This window comes from Palaemon carinicauda, chromosome 1 (genome assembly GCF_036898095.1).
Source record: "Palaemon carinicauda isolate YSFRI2023 chromosome 1, ASM3689809v2, whole genome shotgun sequence".
Lineage (NCBI taxonomy): Eukaryota > Metazoa > Arthropoda > Malacostraca > Decapoda > Palaemonidae > Palaemon > Palaemon carinicauda.
In genome coordinates this window covers 132379178-132399214 of record NC_090725.1, presented here as the reverse complement: position 1 = coordinate 132399214, position 20037 = coordinate 132379178, and the positions used below count along the sequence as shown (strand labels likewise).

General features: G+C 37.6%; 1 protein-coding gene across 3 annotated transcripts in view; it reads right to left on the bottom strand.

The window, feature by feature from the left end:
* The window catches only part of mRRF2 (mitochondrial ribosome recycling factor 2), a 464036-nt gene that overhangs the window by 182490 nt on the left and 261509 nt on the right, over window positions 1-20037 (bottom strand). For all 3 annotated transcript variants that reach the window (XM_068384901.1, XM_068384905.1, XM_068384907.1), the window contains exon 8: window positions 11017-11238. In XM_068384901.1, the coding sequence (XP_068241002.1) occupies window positions 11017-11238 (222 nt within the window). The remainder of the gene's footprint in view (window positions 1-11016; window positions 11239-20037) is intronic.

Sequence of the window (20037 nt, the reverse complement as noted above, 5' to 3'; positions counted from 1 at the left end):
CGCACAATTTCTTCCATTCGATCGAACGTTCTTTGAAGAAATCATCAATTAAATAAAAAATATCAGCAGCAGTAGTTGAACTTTGCAGAGACTTATAAAACAAGAAATCTTTTTTTTTTTTTCACTTTTATAGTACCGAACATACACTAGAAGTTGTGAAAAGTTTGTCACATCAGTAGTTTTATCAAGCTAATACATTAAGTTTCATAGTACGATGCGAACATGGATTGATAAAGGGAACGTTTTCTCCCGAATCATGAAAGTATGATCCTAAGAACCACTCTAGGTATTCCAAGATAATGAGTTTTAGGTGTCCGTAAGGTCAAAGAACTGAGCGAGCGAAAGATTGTTGGAGTCTAACCTACACGTGAGCCAACCCATTCAGTTATTTAACCATTGATGTAATGCTCTTGCAGGAACGATTTGAGTTCAGAAAGTATTGAATTCAAAAGGTTTCAATATTCAGAAAATATAGATTCTTTGGTATGGTACCTAGTGTGCAAACATGCAGCATATTCTATAAAAGATTTTAGTGGTCTAACATACCAATAACTGCTGCTGTTGTGTTACTCCCCTTGTAAAGAATTTATCTGTCTTAACATGTTTTTCCACCTTGTTTTATACAATATTCCCATTCAGCTCAAAAGCAATTGACGACCCTAGGGCATTGATGTAGCGACCCCATTTGGGGTCGCGACCCACAGGTTGGGAACCACTGTACTAGAGCATTGCAAATTTGAATTTATGCAATATGATACTCCTGTAAGTGATAAAGAAAGAATACTAATTTTTGCCTTATCAACAGGGTTGGCTTATCATCTAGTTAAAATTTGTAATTGGGTTGGCATTGACACATTTAAAGTTTGTTCATCTATATACTACCAGCTACAGTATATACAATAAGCATTAAAATAGATAATTTCAATGTACCTAATTTTTTCACATTGTTACCAACAAGTGGTAAGCCTTTTATGATTGGTTGTTTTTTCAGCTAGTTACTTTACATCCTGGTATTCAGACTTAAAGATATACTGTATAAGATGGTTTTTAAAAAAACCCAATGAATAGCCAAATTTGAAGATTTCCTGACATAAAGATAACTTTTTGTTTATTCAATTTTCTCAAAACCATTACTGAAAGAAAATTTGTTGAGCTAGGTCACAAGTCCAAGATAATACAGATGAAGTATTTTGTCCAAAGATAGAGAGCTTTAAAGCGCTTCTTTTTATCAGTGACAAATGTTATTGTAGCATACAAAGGACTGCTTTAAGACAATAGTTTACTGTACTAATAAAATTTGTCTTATTTTGGAGTAACTTATAAAGGACTCAAAAGAGGCACTAGAGGAGTTTATTAGCTTTTAAGTGAGATTTTATATAATATGACATCGAGATGGTTAAACAAAATCTTCAAGTGGTTGAAAAGTTGACAAGCACAATCCAACTTACTTCAATAGTACAGAATAGAGAAATAAAACAATTTCCTTGTAAAGTTATGACAACCGTTTGTGAGTTGTCTGGACGAACAGTAATTAGCATGAACTATGAAATTTAAAGGATGCTACTCAGTAGTTGAGGTGAATGGTCACTGTTAACCCTATTAACAAGTATCACCTATTTACTTTATCAATAACCATCTTTAAGTGGATTATTTTTAAGTGATAATATTTATACAACTTGTCAGCTCTTTAATATATCAGTTTCCAAGTATGAGTTGTACAATATGAGATTTCTGGGAATAAATTGTCCTGGTATCAGTTGCCCTGGCATGTATGTAGGACTTTCTAGGGGGTTGGTGATGGCACACTAGTACTGTATGAGTAAAAGGACTCAGGCTTATATAGCTAGGGGAAATACAAATTACTTCCAAATTTGTTATTTGTTCCTGTACATATACAAATCCTTGTCCTTTAAATAGGAGACTCATCTTTAGGTGAGAGGAAGCCCCCTTTCCAACTAGCTAGGAAACTAATCCCTGGATTCCTAAACTTGGACCATGTAGGTAACGAGAGTTCAGGTTCCTTACACCTCGTGCACCAGTGATAACGTTGAGGCATACAAATATTAATGGTTTTGTCTCGCAAGGTAGTAAAAATATGCAATGAGTTTTCTTGGTTTACACAACGTGGCATATGTATCAAAACATGTTAGCATGGTTACTACACGTTCCCCCTCGCAGGGAGTGCGTGGAATAACAATTTTATACTATTATAGAAAAGCTACCAATAAGGATTTAAGCTGACAGGGTTTCTGATGCTGTGCCCGATTAACGGGGGAAGATGAAAATGAAAGGAAAGGGCCAGTCAATCCCCACTTTTATCCAGGACTAACCTGTAACCTCCATCCTCAAGGCACTGCTTAGGGCCTGTGCAAAGGAGCCAAGGCAGTGATACCACCTGCTATGCAGCTACTACAGATTTCAACACAATGTGTTTAGGGATCTGCGGATCAATTCCCACAAGTAATGGGCAGTAAACATAATCTGCCCAGAGTACATGCGCCACAGAGAGATTCTTATAGAAACACAGGATTGTAGCTACTCCTCTCGACTCCTGGGATTACCCCGAGCACCTACCAGAGTAGGATGTAAGAAGGGCGAATGGGTACAGTCAAAAACTTCCCTCTGCCAAGAGATCATATAGTGTCACCTTCTTCCTTCTTCTTGTAATTAGGAAGAGGAGCTTGAGGTGAGGTCAAGCTGCCTAACAATACCCCAAAAGTAGCTAATCCCATCAGTCTGTTACATTTCTTTGGCTCGTGAACTGAGACAAAGGACCCTGGCATTGAGAACAGATGGAATCGAGGTTTTAGCTACAAGCTCAGGAACAAAGGGAGGGGGGACCAGCTCTGTCCCCAGAATTTGACATGAAGTGAAGTTTTCTGTATATGGTAAGCCCCAACTATACAACAGTGTCCCTTCCAGCGACCATCAGACTTAATACTGTCCGAGGATGGCATGTTACTGTCCTCGGAGGACAAGTACATTCAACCACTTGTGTGAGTATGAAGAGTTCTGCCAAGGTGGTAAAATCAACTCTCTCCAGCATAAAGACTTAACTTTAAGGATGAGTAATGTGTTTTCATTGCCGATCCAGAGTAAAGCCCTTTCTCTTCAAGGTAAAATCAACCTCTGGCATAAAGGCATTGAGAGGAAAGGTCCCCTCTCTCAGCAAAAAAGTTGGCTCATTTCTTGACACCCTGAAGATAACGATTATGGGAAGTATCCAGTCTTTTATGTGTCTTTGAGCAAAAACACTGTCCTCTGTGAGGTAACTTCCAGTCATGACTCCCAAAGTAATTGCAATGAGTTGTGGAGTTTCTAGGAGTGGGTTTAATGGAATATATCGGACTAAGGAGGTAAAACTCATAGAGCCATTTTTTGGAGGGCTAAAAGGTACAAGTACCAATTCACCTGAGGTTTTCTCAACACTATTAAAGTCAAACTGAGTTGGGAGTGGCTCAGACCCATTTCAAGAAACTCCTCCGGCAGAAGAGCTGAAAGCTTAGATGTCGAAGCCATCTCAAGGATGCTGGAAAGCCTCCTAAATGCTGCTTCTGGGTTTGATTCTGACATAATTGACCAGAACATCGTTAGTTTCTGAATAGTGAGATTGCAAACCAATTAATTCTAGGAGAACCAATCAAAGTTATGGTTTTGTTTACTATCTGATAATTCAAAGACCATTCTAGACTCATGTTCTGCATTCTTCTGCCTAGTTCCTTCTCCAAAATTCTTTTATCTGGATTACTGTGGCTGTTAAGAATGACCGAGTCGAGCACTGGACACTTGTGGTCCTTTACCATTAGTTGGTAGACTGCAATGAAAACAGTACTGCCTTCGTTGTTATTTTTGTCTCTATGGTGGAGCTGATACTTATTCACACCACCGAGTAACCAGTCAGAAGATGGCAACAGTGCTTAAAAGCTACTTAATGTTTCCACACTTTGAGAATGGATCGGCAGTCTTTTCGATCTTTGTACCAACACTAGATGTTGCAGGAGGCGTGTCCCCCCGCTCCCCATCTCTTTCGACATGCCCATCAATTACCAAAGATCCGGTGCACGCTTTAGCAGGAGGAAGAGCCCTTCAGTGGGTTCATCCTGAACAGCATCATTGCCGATCAAGACTGGGCTGTCCTATTGGATTACAGCCTGAGAAGGCTTGCTGTTTTGTGTTTTGTGAAAAGTGCCTCTTCAGATACCTTGGAAGGACTGAAATAGAGACAGTCATTCAGAACGAGACATTCCAGGGAGAATAAGTTTTCCAGCCCTCTTCTGCTAAAGTTGTGTTACAGATGGGGTGGCTAAAAAGAGAGAGAAAACTAGCTCCCGAAGACAATGGTTTGTCCCAAGGATGGAAGATTCCTCACCCAAATGTATCGATGTCTTTCAAAAAAAAAATCGGTCTTTGTTTTGGCACCAGGCTTACTTTCTGCTTCATCACAATCCCATATCATGATTGAACGAGAGGAGTTTGTCCTGATAAAAGTCATCAGGTAGATTAGAAAATGAATACCATTGGCGTGTGTCCCTACTCTTGAGCGGGGATAGATTGGGATCTGGCAATATACCTCCTTCAGATCGATTGTCATCATGATGTCCAAATGGCCTCTCACCTCCTGACTGTTTGAGACTTCCCTCTTAAATGAGGTTTGTCGAAACACATTCAAGTTTAGAAGGTCTACGATTGGCCTCCCATTTCTTAGCTTAGGGGGCCATCGTTAACCTCCTGGAGGAAAGGTAAACATTATTGGCTAATATTGCTCTATGATGTACCTTATCAAAATGCAGTCAAGCAGACATGCTAGTGAAATCAGGTGACCATGCTTGTGCACACGCTGAGGTGTATTAGTGAGCTCCGGAGAGCGCCCTTCTGCTGCATGACCTGAACCTCTGCCTGGAGGCTAAGTTCTTCAACAATTCCTGCCAGTAGTGGTAAATTAGAGAAGTAGAGTTGGTGAATAGGAGGAGGAATCAAGACTGGAGCATGTCCCTAGTCCCAAATTACAACACATGACACCATCTCCTACTCTATCTGAGTTGCAGGCATCCTCCCACAGACTGCATTGTAGGAGGAATGCTGCCTTAGTGGAAGAGGCAAAAATTATGAAACACTTCAGTATTTTGCATACCATCCTAGTTCTGGCGGGATGCTAAGTTTGTGTTATTACACTTTATTTTTGTATATTTGCCAACAGCATCCGCTTGAAGGGCCTGCACCACAGAGAATTTATTTCTGAGCACTAGGGTCATACTGATACCCCTAATGTCTTGCACTTTAACTTATGACTCACTTAAAGAAGAAGGTGACGAGGGTCTAACTGTGTTGTTCATGACCTCTATCCAAGCGTAAATCATATTCTTGGTCACCTTCTTCACTATTCCAATTCTTATGAAGAGATAATGTATATGGGGACAAGCTGTGTGTGTTCACTTGAGATAGCACCTTAGCGCTCTCACATGACACAAAAGCTGATCAGGATCATCAATTACACTTCCTTAAAGCTAGAGTTCTGAAAAGAAGAGAACCTGAGATTAGGTACCAACGGGTTCTGGGTCTTAGCAATGTCCAAGGGCGATGTCCCAGGAGAAATCATGCAACTTGCCAACCCTCTTGGCTGAGGCGAGAGCCATCAGAAAACCGTTTTGAGTGTGAGTTTTCTATCTGTTGCTAACTTCAACAGTTTGTAAGAGGCCCCTTTCAAGGAACATAGAACCTTTAGTCACGTCCCAGGGTGGCGGTCTCAGTTCCGTTGGAGGGCTGAACTGTTCAAGGCTTTGTATAAGCATGGACAATTCCACTGAGGAGGAAATATCAACTACTTTCAGCCTAAGACCTGGCTCAAGGCTGAGCAATAGCCTTTCACAGCTGATACTGAGCATAGTTTTCCTCCCAGAGGTAAAGAAAAAATGCTGCTATCAATGGTATAAAGGCTCCGAGAGGAGAGACACCCCTTGTATGACACCAACCACAGAAGGTGGCCCACTTAGTTTGGTATACTAAAGTAGATGACTTCCTGAGGTATCCAGGACATCTGCTTCCCAACCTTCTTTGAAAATTCTCTCTCTAAGAGGAGAGGCTGGGTAACCTCTAAGCGTGAAGCCGTAGAGATTCCAATGAGTTGTGAAATATCTGGGTGTGTGGCATAGAAGGTTAGGAAAGGGAAGCAGTTCTCTTTCGAGTCTGTCAGCAGCAGTAGAAGGTCAGAGGTACCATTCTACCTGTGGCCACCTTGGAGCAAGGAGCATCATGTTGAGGTTGGAAGTTACTAGTATCCTGTTGAGTATACTCCTTATTAGGCAAAATGGCTGAAAAGCATATGCTTTAAGGCATTCTCGAGCATGAGAGGCATCCTAAAACTCTACTTCTGGATCTGGAACCAGTGAGCAATATACCAGAAGTTTCCAGTTATGCGAGGTTGCAAACACCTCTAGCATCAGCGAACTCTATACAGTCATGATCTTGTTCGCTATCTGAGGATGCAAAGACCACTCGGATCCAACTATTTGCATCCTCCTAGTAAACTTATCTGCAAAAATGTTCCCTTTGCCTGGAATGGAGTGGGCTGGCAAAGTTATTGCTTTGGTCTCCTTCCATTCCAAAGTTTCCACTGCCAGCTGGCATAACTGCCATGAAATAGTAAGTCTTTATTTATGTAAGCCACCACGGTGCTGTTATGTCTCATTTACACCAATGAGTGGGCTATCATGAAAGGAAAAAGGTGTTTCAAGGCTATATGTACTGCCTTGAGCTCCAACACGATGTGGTAAGGACGATCTTTGTTTGACCACTGTCTTGACGTCAGATGCTGCAGGAGGTACGCCAACCCCCCCCCCCCCCCCCCCCTTCCTTTGATGCATTCATGAATAGTCTTAGTTCCGGAGGAAGTGAGAGGGGGGTGAACCCTTGAGGAGATTAGATCTGTCTAGTCACCATTCTATGTTTCTCTCAGCTCTTCGCCTATTAGAACATGTTTCTCGGGGGTCGCAGCCTTGAAACCAGTTCCTTCAGTTGCCACTGAATGGAACTCATCCGAAGAAGTCTGTTCGGAACAAGGAGTTCCAGGGACAAGAGGTGACCTAACAACCTCTTCCACTGATGTGCCTGTAGCTGAGGGTACTGAAGCAAAGGAAGTGCCCCCTCTCGTAGGCATTCAAGACAATCTTATGATGGGAAAACTCTCTCAAGGATCATGTCTATTTCCATTCTGAGATAAATCAGTCTCTGTTTGGGCAAGAGAACTAAATTCTCTTCATTTAGCACAATCCCAAGATCATCGCAAAACAAGAGAAACCTGTCTCAGTGAAGGAGAAGGGTCTCCACTGAGTCCAGCAATATCAGCCAATCATCTAGGCATAATAAAATACATATTCAGTTGGTGTGAATCCAGACTGATATCAGAGTGAACACTCTGGTGAACAATTCCCGTGTTCTCGATACACGGAAACAGCACCTTGAACTGATAGACTTTGTTCGATGATGAACTGAAGGTACTTCCTATAGGAAGAATGTACTGGGATCTGGAATTATGCATCCTTCAGATCTACTGTCATCATAAAGTTCAATGGCATGATCACCTGTCTGACCATGGCAGCAGTCTTCATCTTAAAACAGAGTTTATTGAACAAACTTGTTCATCGCTGAGAGGTCTATCACCAGTCTCCAGCCTCCAGACACCTTCTTGACATGAAAGAGTCAACTGAAGAAGCTTGGATACCCGTTGATGACCTACTAGAGAGTGCCCTTCTCTATAATGGTCTAGACTACTGCATGATGGGCGAGGTCCTTTATCGACCCCTGTCAAAAGGGCAATAACTTTGCCAGTTGCAGAATCTGAGGAGGGGGAATACTAATGATGGGACATGATACCCGTAATACGTCCACCACCCACTGTTCCGCTCCGTAATCTATCCAACTTGTCCATCTGGACTGCAAGCATCCCTCACTGGAGGTACTAAGAAGATTGCACCCACTAGCAGGGACATTGTCCTCGCTTCTTTACGCCTTGTCTCCTGGGCCCTGGGTCCTGTCTGTTAAATAAAAAGGTGCTGGCTAATATGGTTCCTTGCATTGTACAGGCTGGGAGGCGTCTTTTAACGTTGCCGTCTGTGCCTGTCTTACTATAGGCAACGGTTTTTGTTGGCCAGAGGTGGATGAGACCTGTGGGTGTCTAAAAGATATGAGACAGTGTAGGAGGGAGTCTTGGCTCACCTTCCTCCACTTTTCAGCTACTGCATTCACATCTTCAGTTGGGAAGAAGGTGGGGACTTTGACGGAAGTGTTCCTTAGCTGCAATACTTCCCTGCAAGCAATTTGCCTCTGGAATTTGGAGGCCACAACATTGAGCCTCTTTAAGACCCACTTAGCCCATTGGTTGACAACTTACTCTACAGCCTTAGGCCCATTAAGAACATCGTTTTTAAAAGCCTTATGCATACTAGGGTTGATGAGATCATCTGTGTCAGCAAGGAAACCGACAGCGCCCAACCAGTAGTCCACCTAAGAAGCTGCTCTGGAGGGTCGCCATAGCTATGTTTTTCATATTCAGAGCATCGAAAGTTGCAAAGATGACAGGTTGAGATGCTAAACAATCCACTGGAATACCATGTGTCACAGCAGACACCACAGGGTCCAGTGGCAAGGGAGAGGGGAAGGCCCCTTGGATCTTGTAGTACTTTCTATGGCAGCAAAGCCGGAGAAATGATCTTGGCAGATCTCCCCATTCTCAGTGAGTCTGTTCTCGCTAACACATGGGCATCGACTTTATCTAGAGATTCCGAGGACAAGATTGGCCAAGGAAGCTCCAAATGAAGTCTGTTGGGCCAGGGGCCCAACAAAGCACAAAAATGACAGATTTCCCCCCTGGGGGGCGGAGTAAGGAACCTCACCTAGATTGTTCACCTTTCTAATATAGGCGAGTACCTGCAGAAAAGTGGACTTCGATTCACACTCCTTCGTATCAGAGGTCTTTAGACAGGTTTGCTGAGGGACAGCACCACTAGAGGCATTGGAGTTGTAGTCTAATTTGCTTAAGTATTCCCTCTCTGACACTATTCCCGTCAGTGTTGAGGGGGGTCGGAGTCGGGATAAGATTCTCCCCCTTCTCTCCGATCAGCGGAGTGAAATTTGGAGGGACCTTCTACTATGCCCTTCCAGTCATAAAATAGGAAGACATTACATAACATGGGATTCTATCTATTTCTCTACTCTCCCTCCAATACTCATATCAGATGAATATGGAAAGATAATCAGCTGACTGACCGGTCAGGCCCCTCATCTCATGGTCATATCCCCAATTGTAGAAAGATGTGAACAACTCCCCCGCCAACAAATATTAAGTATTCCAAAACAATCAGTACGTGAAAATATTATCTAAAATATAGGATTCAGGAACTGCTGTGATACAGCTGAATCAATAAGCTAATCCCACCACTAAATAACCTTACCAAGGTTATAATTGATTAGTAATTTTAAGGAAGATATATAAATGCAGTTATAATTAAATGTAATATTCACCATTAAGCCAGCTAGACAACTTTCAATAAGGTTTTCTAGCCTATATGTAGATATAGGCCAGTGTAATCCATGACTGAATGTAATAATTGGAACTTGTTGATTCGTGAAAAAAAAACTTATTACAAATTGGTGCCATAAAGCAACAACCCTCATGTATAGTTATTACAATTATTAACTGAGACAATATGCAGGGTCTGTTAGTATATACCACACTATGCTATGAATTAAAGGAAAGATAGTAAATAATATATGGAGGACATGAACCAAGACCCTACCATAAAGGAAAAGACATGTATGAGCATTGACAAAACTAACTAAGCAGGTGACCTACTAAACAAAGGTAAACCATCACCAATTACTGAATGCTAGCACTTAGCTAAGGCATGCAATATATTCGTTAATTAAGCCACAAAATGAAGAAAAGACCTGAATTCAGGGACTTATTATTGTTCAACAATAACTGATTGAACAATAACTGATTGACTGACATGAAGTTTTCTGGCATTGTGACATTATAGGTCATTGACCACAGTATCATTTGCTAAAAAGAAATAGAGTTAATAATTATGGCTATATGCTTATACCTATTTATATATAAATAAAATAAAAATGTAAAAAACTCAACATGACCAGCTTCTGAAATAAATCTAAACTTACTACTTGAATAATTACAAATAACCTCTCTAAGAATCCTAGCAAGGATTTATTACCTACTATACTTGCCGTGAGCCTCAGAGAGATGCTGACTTCTAAAATCCCCAAAGCTGGCACACTCAATGAGGAAATATTTGTGTCATAATCAAGGGGTCAAACAATCATCACAAAATGGCTGGTAGCTATTAGCCAACAAGAACTTATATGTTAAATGAGCAAGTCCTAGACACAATCTGCTAAGTTCTGTTTCCCATTTTCTGGGCATATTGTCATACCCCCAAAGATATATCTGATATTCACTCATAACTGACCTCCTGGTATCAGGGTGAAAACCCTTCCATGTCAAAGGATATCTGCTTGGGAGTGATTAAGCTATTACTTGCTTTGCCAACTTGTCTGCTTCCTTATTTCCAAGCACAGAAGCATGTGCTGGTATCCAACAAACATATTTGGATTCCTCTACTTATTGCTATACAGACCAACTCTACAATCCGTAAAACCAAAGGATTAGTAGAGTTCCAAAATTCTGTTGGTTGTAAAACTCTTCTTGAATCACAAAACATTGTGAAATTGTCTTTCTGATGTCAAATTTCGATGGAGTTTTCTTTTTAGGTTAGAAAGCTTCTGATTTTTGAAAGTTCAAATGCTATGAATTGTCTGGCTTGATCATCCAAATAATTGATTGTGCAGATGCAGCTGTCAAATTACTCAATGATGATAATGATGATACTAATATTAACAATAGAAATAAAAATATTAATAATCATAATTATACTAATACTGGAGTTACATTAATAGTCTTAATAATGGTAACAATAACTCATGCAAACAAAAGAAGCACTGTACTTGTTCCAAATGTCCAGAGTAGATTCGCAAAAATGTAAGCATTCCACCTCGTTGCTTATCGTGAATTATTTTAAATGCCATAGCACATAATGATGGCGAATAGAGCTTTACTGTTTCATGTATGATGTCCACTGGTGATGGCAAATAATCAACCACTGCATCTAGCAGTGGCTGCACTCCCATGTTTTTATATGAACTGCCGAGAAGGACAGGCACAGCATCCTGCAAAAGAAATGGAAATTCTAAAAGCACAGATTGTCTTGATATTTGAACTACTGGGTTCCATTATCTCAGTATGCTAAACAAACTACAAATACCATACAGTATTTTATAGTATATTAAAAAACACAGGATACTTCAACAACCATGAAGTTACAACTGTTATTACATTGTATATGGAGTAAAATACTACTAACAAATAAGAAGGATAAGGACCAACTGATGCTACCAACTTGTTAAAATAAATTGTAAAAAAATCTATGATTACCATACATGTCAGTGATTACACTTGGTTATCTTATTCTCTATTTCAGTGATAGCCATGATATAAGGAATATCTTCGGTTAAAATTCCTAGATATTGGTTAAGTTGCAATAAGAATAAGTTATAGTATACTGATTGACATTTGATTTGTGCTCCTTATAAAGGGTTAGATTGTAATTTGTCGAGAGGCGTCCTCAGACACAGCCTACGGGTCTGGAGGGAGGAGCTTCAAATTCCGATATGTGGAGAACATTGTGATTGACATTGAGCCAGAACCTTGAAAATCCTTTTGCTATACAAAGATGAAGGGGCTGCTCCTTCCCGACAACCTGCCCATGGCAGCTAAGGAAGTCTGCCAATGTGCTGACCAATACATAGCTTGATGATCTGCCCAGATGTGCAACTGATATGTCAACATGCAGAGGGAAGAAGGTATTCCCATCATGCTTATTTATACAGTAGTACCTTGGGTTATGAGTAACTTTGAATTCAAGTAAATTGGAATAATAACGGGTATTGCATTGGTCTGCGAGCAAAAAAAAAAAAAAATCCAACATGCTTTTCACCCATATTTTATTTCACATTAGCTCGCACTATCACCTGTCTTCTTCCCTGGAGCCTAACTTTTCTATTCACAGAGCAGCACTAGTAGAAGCATCATCTCGGGAGTGTCTTTGAACTTTTTTTGTACAGTTATGGTGTGATCTTTGTCGAGCTTTGATCGCTATCATTCATCATAAAAATATTTTGTGCTGCATTATAAAGTTAACAGTATTGTGACAATGACCACCAAGATGATTAAAAAAGATGGTAAGATGATGATTACTGTTTCCGTATAAATGAAAAATAATTTATCACAAAGCTTAAACCATGTATAAGTGCAGCCAACGTGCCAAAACTGTACAATCGTAAAATAACAACCACAATTGGTACAGTTACAGTTCTGAAAAAAATATAAATTCATTTGATATTGTAAAACAGATGGTGACATTGACAAATCAACAATAACATGTTGTTAACATTGAAACGTTCCTGCTTAACTGCATTGATGAGAAGCAGTTAGCAGGTGATACACTTATCAAAATAATTATTTGTGAAAAACCTAGGGCATTGGAGCTACATAAGGTGCAGCATAAAGAGTATACAGGGGGGATATTTCAACTGAGGAGGAGAGAGAGAGAGTGACATACCTCTCACTTCAAGGGATATTTGGGATATGTTAAGAATGTGGCAAACCCTGCAAAATATTGTAGAAACATACCACTCAGATGCAGGCAAAACAGTGAATCTATTAACCGACAATGCAATGTTATATTTTCACGACATTTACTAAAGAGGAAAAACTCACTTCCTCCAGATAGGTTCCTTATCAAAAGTGAGTGAAGAGTGTAAAAAGAATCAACCAAGTGTCCAGAAAGTTTAAATTAAGTGATTTAGCAAGTTATAGTGAACACTGTCCAAGCGAAAAAACTCCCAAAACAGTTTTCTCCCTCCAAGCAGTAGCCCTATCCTTCTCTTCACTTCAGCCTCACACCAGTCATGATTCTCTTTAATGGTAAAGGGAGAAATAATGCCAATTAAGAGCTTTCAAATTTAATATATATATATATATATATATATATATATATATATATATATATATATAGGCTATATATATTCATATATAAATATATATATATATATATATATATATATATAAACACACACATATATATACATATATATATACATAGATATATACATACATACATATACCAAAGGCACTTCCCCCAATTTTGGGGGGTAGCCGACAACAACAAGAAACAAAACAAAAAGGGGACCTCTACTCTCTACGTTCCTCCAGCCTAACCAGGGACTCAGCCGAGTTCAGCTGGTACTGCTAGGGTGCCACAGCCCAACCTCCCACATATATATATATATATATATATATATATATATATATATATATATATATTACATATATATATATATATTACATATATATATATATATATATATATATATTTATATATCTATATATTACATATATATAATACTGTATATATACAATAATTGTATCATATATATATAATACATAAATATGTTTGTTGAAAGACACGCTAGAATCCTGTACAATGGATCCCCCTTTTCTCTCGCACAGAGTAGAACTCTTTTGCCAGGTAGATGAAGTAGCAATGGGATCCCCTCTTGGAGTTCTCTTTGCCAACGTGTGTATAGCTCTTTTGGAAGATAGAACTTTCAGGAATCCCAAGAAGCTTAAACTCTGCCTGATATGTGGATGACATCTTTATCACAATTAGGAGACCTGATGATCCTTAAAAGCTAATTCAATCCAAAAATTCACAAATGAAGCTATCAAGGAAAATGCTCTTCCTTTCCTTGATTTTCTTAAGAAACAACAAGCCCAGTATGTCACATCAGTATGTAATAAATCTACGAATGATGGTCAGTGCCCCAAAGCATTGGAAGTGTGTCCAAACTCATACAAGAGATCCATCATTGGAGCTTATATCAGGAGAGCCTTCTGTCACTGCAGTACTTGGAAACCTGTCCATAAAGAATTTGAACAATTGTGATAGATATTGATAAACAATGGATGTTCCAGCAACATCACAAAGGAAGTGATAAGGTAGAAAATGGATGAATTCTGCACACAGGTACAGAACTCAAACAATGACAACAAAGATATAGCTGTCTATCACAAATTGGACTATGGAACGACCTATAAAAAAGAAAAAGATATCCTTAAAAGAATCATCAGTTGTCGAGTAAAACCAAAGGATCTGTTAGAAAAATATGCTAAGAATATACACCAAGCCAAACTTGATAACTGACCTTGTGATGAAAAACTGTCTGGGGTCCAAAGTACCCAAGGAGTCTAAGTCAAATATAGTTTGCAAATTGGGATTGCTGTATGATAGTATTAACAGTGGCTATTCCACAATACTATAATATCTATAACATAGTTCAGTAATTACAATTACAAATCTATAAAAGGCAGTGAGTATATATGACTATTTTGTGGATATATGGAATAAATTGACTGGAATTCCTTTATTTCTTATTAGAAAATATTTTAGGACACTAACATTTTAGATTTTAGTTTGTGATCTCACTCTCAAAACAAATTAAAACTCAAAAACCAAAGAACCACTGTATGTGTATGCACACAAACACACACACATATATATACTAGTGTATGCGACCCATAAAAAATTGACGGCTAAATATTTAGATAGATATGTACACCCGCTCACACAGATTCCACCATTCCCAACTCCTCCCCTTTTTAAGCTACACTGAAATTTGCAACAGTCTGAATCCTTTGATGGCAAATGATATCTAAATTTTCTAGTTTGAAATGCCTTACTTGGTTTGAAAATTTCATGACCACACTTCTATCATTCAAGTTGTAATGAATGGAAATACTAGGAAAACAATATAAATTTCCTGGAATGACAATTTTACAAAGACTTTTTAAGGCTTTAACATTTTCTAATTTATGTACCCTTGCAGTGGCATCACACTCAACTTTAAAATTTATGGATTCATAGGTATACCTAACTTCATTTGCAATACACATAACCTTAATGGGTTTTAAATACAAATCAAATTTACAAAGTTTTAAGTTTGGTTAACCTAAACGTTAATCATTGTTAACACTTGTAATTACTTATGGGTTGTTCTAGTAATACAAAGTTACAGAAATATCATCTTTCATAGATTAAAACAAATTTTTCTAAACCTTCATTTCTTAAGGCAAAACTTGCATCAAGAAAGTATCCATTGGCCGTAATAATAACTTATATTATCTAACAACCTATTTAGGAGATTTGTAACGTTAGTTTGACAATTCAAAGTAACCCAACTTTCCTTCCTTTCATAACACCGAATCAATGTTGAGTTTTACTATGGCAAAATCTGTTAAGATTTGAACACTACCATAATTTTCTCGAATGGATCCACGCTCAATTTCTATCTCGTAAATTATACCTACAAGTAGCAATAGGAGTATTAAGAATCACATTACACATACCCTGTAATTTTTTAGAAGACCAAGGGTCAGTTTTAATAACTTTTAGGTGATCCTAGTGCACAAATTTTATATCCCTATTATTCTAATTTGCGATATAATATTCATTACATTTTTCTATCTTCAGTGCTCTATATAGACCTTCAAATTTATGAGGCCCTTTCATTACGTCCTTCCTTTACATGGATCTGTACATACACTTATGGACCAACTTCAAGATGTTGCAACAGTTTTCAATCATATAGTGCTTATTCGTTACCTGTCCTTTCTTTAGAGTCTGTCATGTCTGTTAGATTATTTCATAAGTTTTTACAAACTTCCATGCAATATACTGTAATCTTCATAATTATAAATGTGTATGGATGGTTTGACATCATTCAAAAGTGGACAGTATTTGGCATTTGGTTTTTCATGTCCATAAAACAGAAGTGTGGTGTTTCACTTATTGTGCTGTTAACTGTAATTTATCGTAAATAGTATATCTTTTACTCTTTAACCCCAGTTTACTATTTGTGAAGTCACAATATTTAAAGACATCCTTAATTTTCCTATTCGACCTATCTACCATTTCATTTAAACTTCGATTATATGTCGTAATCTCACTTTTTTTTTATTTTAAAGAATCTCTCTATATTTGTCTAAGTTTTTAACTAATGAACTTGGGTGCATTGCCTGTGAGGAGTACCTCTGGACAAGAGTACCAAGTAATAATCTCAGACTTCAATGCTTCTGTAATGGAAACGGTAGTTTTATTTCTTAAAACTCCAACAATTTATGCATAACTGGTTAAATGCTTTATAAAAACAAGAATATATTCATTATTCCTCATTTCTTTTAGGAAAGGGTCCCATATGAACCACTGCCACTACTTTGAATGGATCCAGTTCCTCGTTGAGTCTTAAGATTTACATTACTTTTATGCTGATTACAGATATTACATTCTTGAACAAATTTACTTGCTTCTTTTGAGCAATGAAGCCAGAAATAATCCCTAGTCATAATACGGGTTGTCTTTAATGCCACCACTGCCACTAATTATTATGATATGGTTTTTAGGGTGATTATTAGTTGTAATGTTCGACATTGTTATATGTTGACGGGCTGCCAACGCAAGAGCCTGTGTCCAGCATTAAGGGCTGGGCAATCTAGCAAGCAAGAAAAAATTGTTATATGCCAGTGTTCATTTATCCACTACCATAGTAAGTAATATAATGTTCTTTTATTGTTTTATTCTATATTGTTTGACACTGTATTAAGATTGATACCGAGTATGGGTTGTGCACCATGTAGCTTCATGTGTTATAGGAAGTAAACACACTTATGTTCTACCAGTTATTTAGTTCCACTGCCTTGCCTTGGTTTGAATATTGTTATGGGTAGATCAAATTTTTATAAACTGTACCATGTTGTAAGACCTCATGAAAGGTTTATTTTAAAATATGAAAGGTTAATCTTAAGATAAAAACACTGTAATTATTGCACGATATAGTTCGTCCTGAACTTTCTGGAGTCTTATAGGAAATGGGTCTCGATACATAAAGAGTACGGCCAATCGATTTACACAAAGACTTGTTTCTTTAATTACTGGGTGCATTTATGGAGACATTAATCTGTCACACCTGCTGTGACGCTTGCATTTATACTTTATTTACAACGCTGCTGATTTTAGAAGTAAGGAAACCTGGGAAGATAGAATATCATAAGAAGCTATGTTCCGGTTAACATCTCTCATATTATTTTGAACTTCGTTGTGGCAATTTGTTACTGATCGAAATCTGATCGTCATCCGAGTCTCAAAATATAGACTTAAAATCTCAGGCCACTATTATTTCAATAATTTGGTGTGAATTATTAATAGGAGAACTGAGAGTATTTTATGAATCTTGTAAATCATTGTAAATATTATAATAATTCTTAACTAAAGTTATTGTTATGTTTTCAGGCTATTATTTACCTTAGCTGTTACTGTTTTGCTATTTTCTATGCTGAATTGATTATAAGGGAATAAAACAGTGAAGTACATTTTACATAATCTATGTTTACTCTCAGTAATATATAAAATATTTACAAAGATCATATTAGGCCAAATAGAAAGACTGCTAGACTTAAATACCAAGAAAGAAGGCAGGCTAACCATATCCATGTAATTAACCAGCCAATTGAAAAATCAAGAGTATGACAAACCACTACATATGTCACTTATAGATTATGAGAAAGCTTTTGCTACTGCCAAAACTTCAGCAGTAATGCAAACTCTTCAAAGACAAGGAACAGATGAATCTTATGTTAAAACACCTGAATATATCTATACAGGAAGTACAACGATCCTAAAACTACATAAAGCTAGTGAAAAAATTCCCATTGAGAAAGGAATTACGCAGACCCTACTAAATTATTCAAAGCATACCTAAAAGAAGTTTTTTAAAAATCTAGCCTAGGAAAATGCAGGAATTAACATTGATGGGAAATACCATAACAACTTACAAGGATCGACTCGCTTATGGGTGGGAGTATTGAAAGATTGCTTATATACCTCAATTTAGTTCTGATACCCTTTTATTATAAACCTCATAGGAAGTTGCTACAGAATGTTTCATAAATTTTTGATAAACTAAACTTTGTGATTTTAGATATATTGCTTATAAACTTAACTTTAAACTAAATTTTGAAAACTAAACCAATATTTACTCACAGAATGTAGGTCAACCAGAAATCGTGAACAGAATTTTCATTTAAAAGAATTATATTCATAAATTCAATTTTATTTCTATTCTACTTATTAAATTCTAAAATTAAAAAAAAATCAAAATGTGAATATGAAAATGTGTCCATGGTTTCTGATGCAGAATTTATCAAGGATTCCAAAGGGTTTTAAATGAAGAAAACTGAACAACAAATATAATAGCCATTGTGTTTTAGTCACTCATATAGAGGAAAACCTAATTTTGAGATATTGCACATTAAAGTTTACACAACAAAATTTCAAGTGTCAACAGATGTAGGCTAAAGGTCTATAATTACTCTCGAAAGCTTAATTTTTGTTTACTATTAGCATGTTTTTATGGTACCTGGTCCCCTCACTTTCAAAGTAATACTGTCCCCTGGGGGGGGGGGAGGGCCTCATTGTTGCCAGGAAATTCAGAGGCTATCAGCATTATAGCCTGATTCCTTATGAAGTGGGCTCTGGAACTACTTCATAGCCTTTTGATTTTCTTCCAAATTATTGTTATTCCTACTGGTGATCTCATTATGTCCTCAACCAGGTTGCTCTCTTCATATCTCTACTCTTCCATTTTTTTCATTGTTATCAGCCCACAGGCAGAGTTTAAACTGAATGTCACTACAATCAACAAGTCTATTTTCAGTAAAAACATTGGTTGATGTTGATGGTTGGGGCTCCTAAGTTGAGTTAGGATCACCAACTACTTCTTTTTCTTAATTTCTGAACTTTTTTCTTTGTATTCTCTTTATTTTCTGTCTTTCTTGCTGTTATCCTTGAACGGCTTTTCTGTCCACATTCAGACTATTTTTTCCTATGCATCATATGTGAAAAGCCTAAAAAAAACCTAAACAGAATAAAACCGTAGGCACTATTTGGGGGTTTTCAAGGACAATAATTGTGAAATAAAAGCCCGTTAAAGTTTAGGGTAAATGAAATACGTCTCAAGGTTTCTCTTTGTCTGTCTTCCTATCACTTGCTGCCATTTGACAATGGAAGAAAAACATATTGTATAAAACTGTTGATTATTATGTAAAATTCAAGAAAAGGAAACACAAAAAAAAGGATCTTATGATTTCATGATTATTTGGTATAATGAATACTTGTATAAAATAGTGATTTTTAGATATTTTTATGTAGCTTAGATACAGCTTTAATACTTTACAGTACGTCTGGCACCAATATAAATGAAATTTACCGAAAATTAATAAAACAGAATATCCATGTTTTTACCCCCAAAACCCCGCAACCGAGCAAGCCGCTCCCCTTAAGATTCACATATGACAGTTCTGTTTAGGGAATCATGGGAGGAATTACAAAAGATGATATAAGATTTGAATAGCGAAAGTAGAAATGTAGGATTGAAAATGAATATGAGTAAAATGCAGAGACAACAAATAAGCTATGCTAGCGATCCACGAGAAAATGTTACTTTACTTTGACTTACTTTGATGGCTGCTTTTCCGGTCTCATACAACAGGGAAACCCACTCTCTACAGGACCTCCACTGTCGTTTTACCTTGTTCGTTCACAGTATTTAACTTTTCAAGTCACATATTGTTCATTTACTGTTAAATCGCCACTGTCAAAAGACTCATGAAATAAGAAAGTCTTCAGTTTCCTCTTGAAAGCCTTAATGTCTTCAATCATTCGTGGGAGCTTACTATATAGTCTCGGGGCCGCATATTTAAAGGCTCTGGAGCCCAAAGTGGACTTAAATCTAGGTTCCAACAGTTTGAAGCCATTTGTAACTATTCTCGTGTCGACACGATTTGTTGGCTACGCT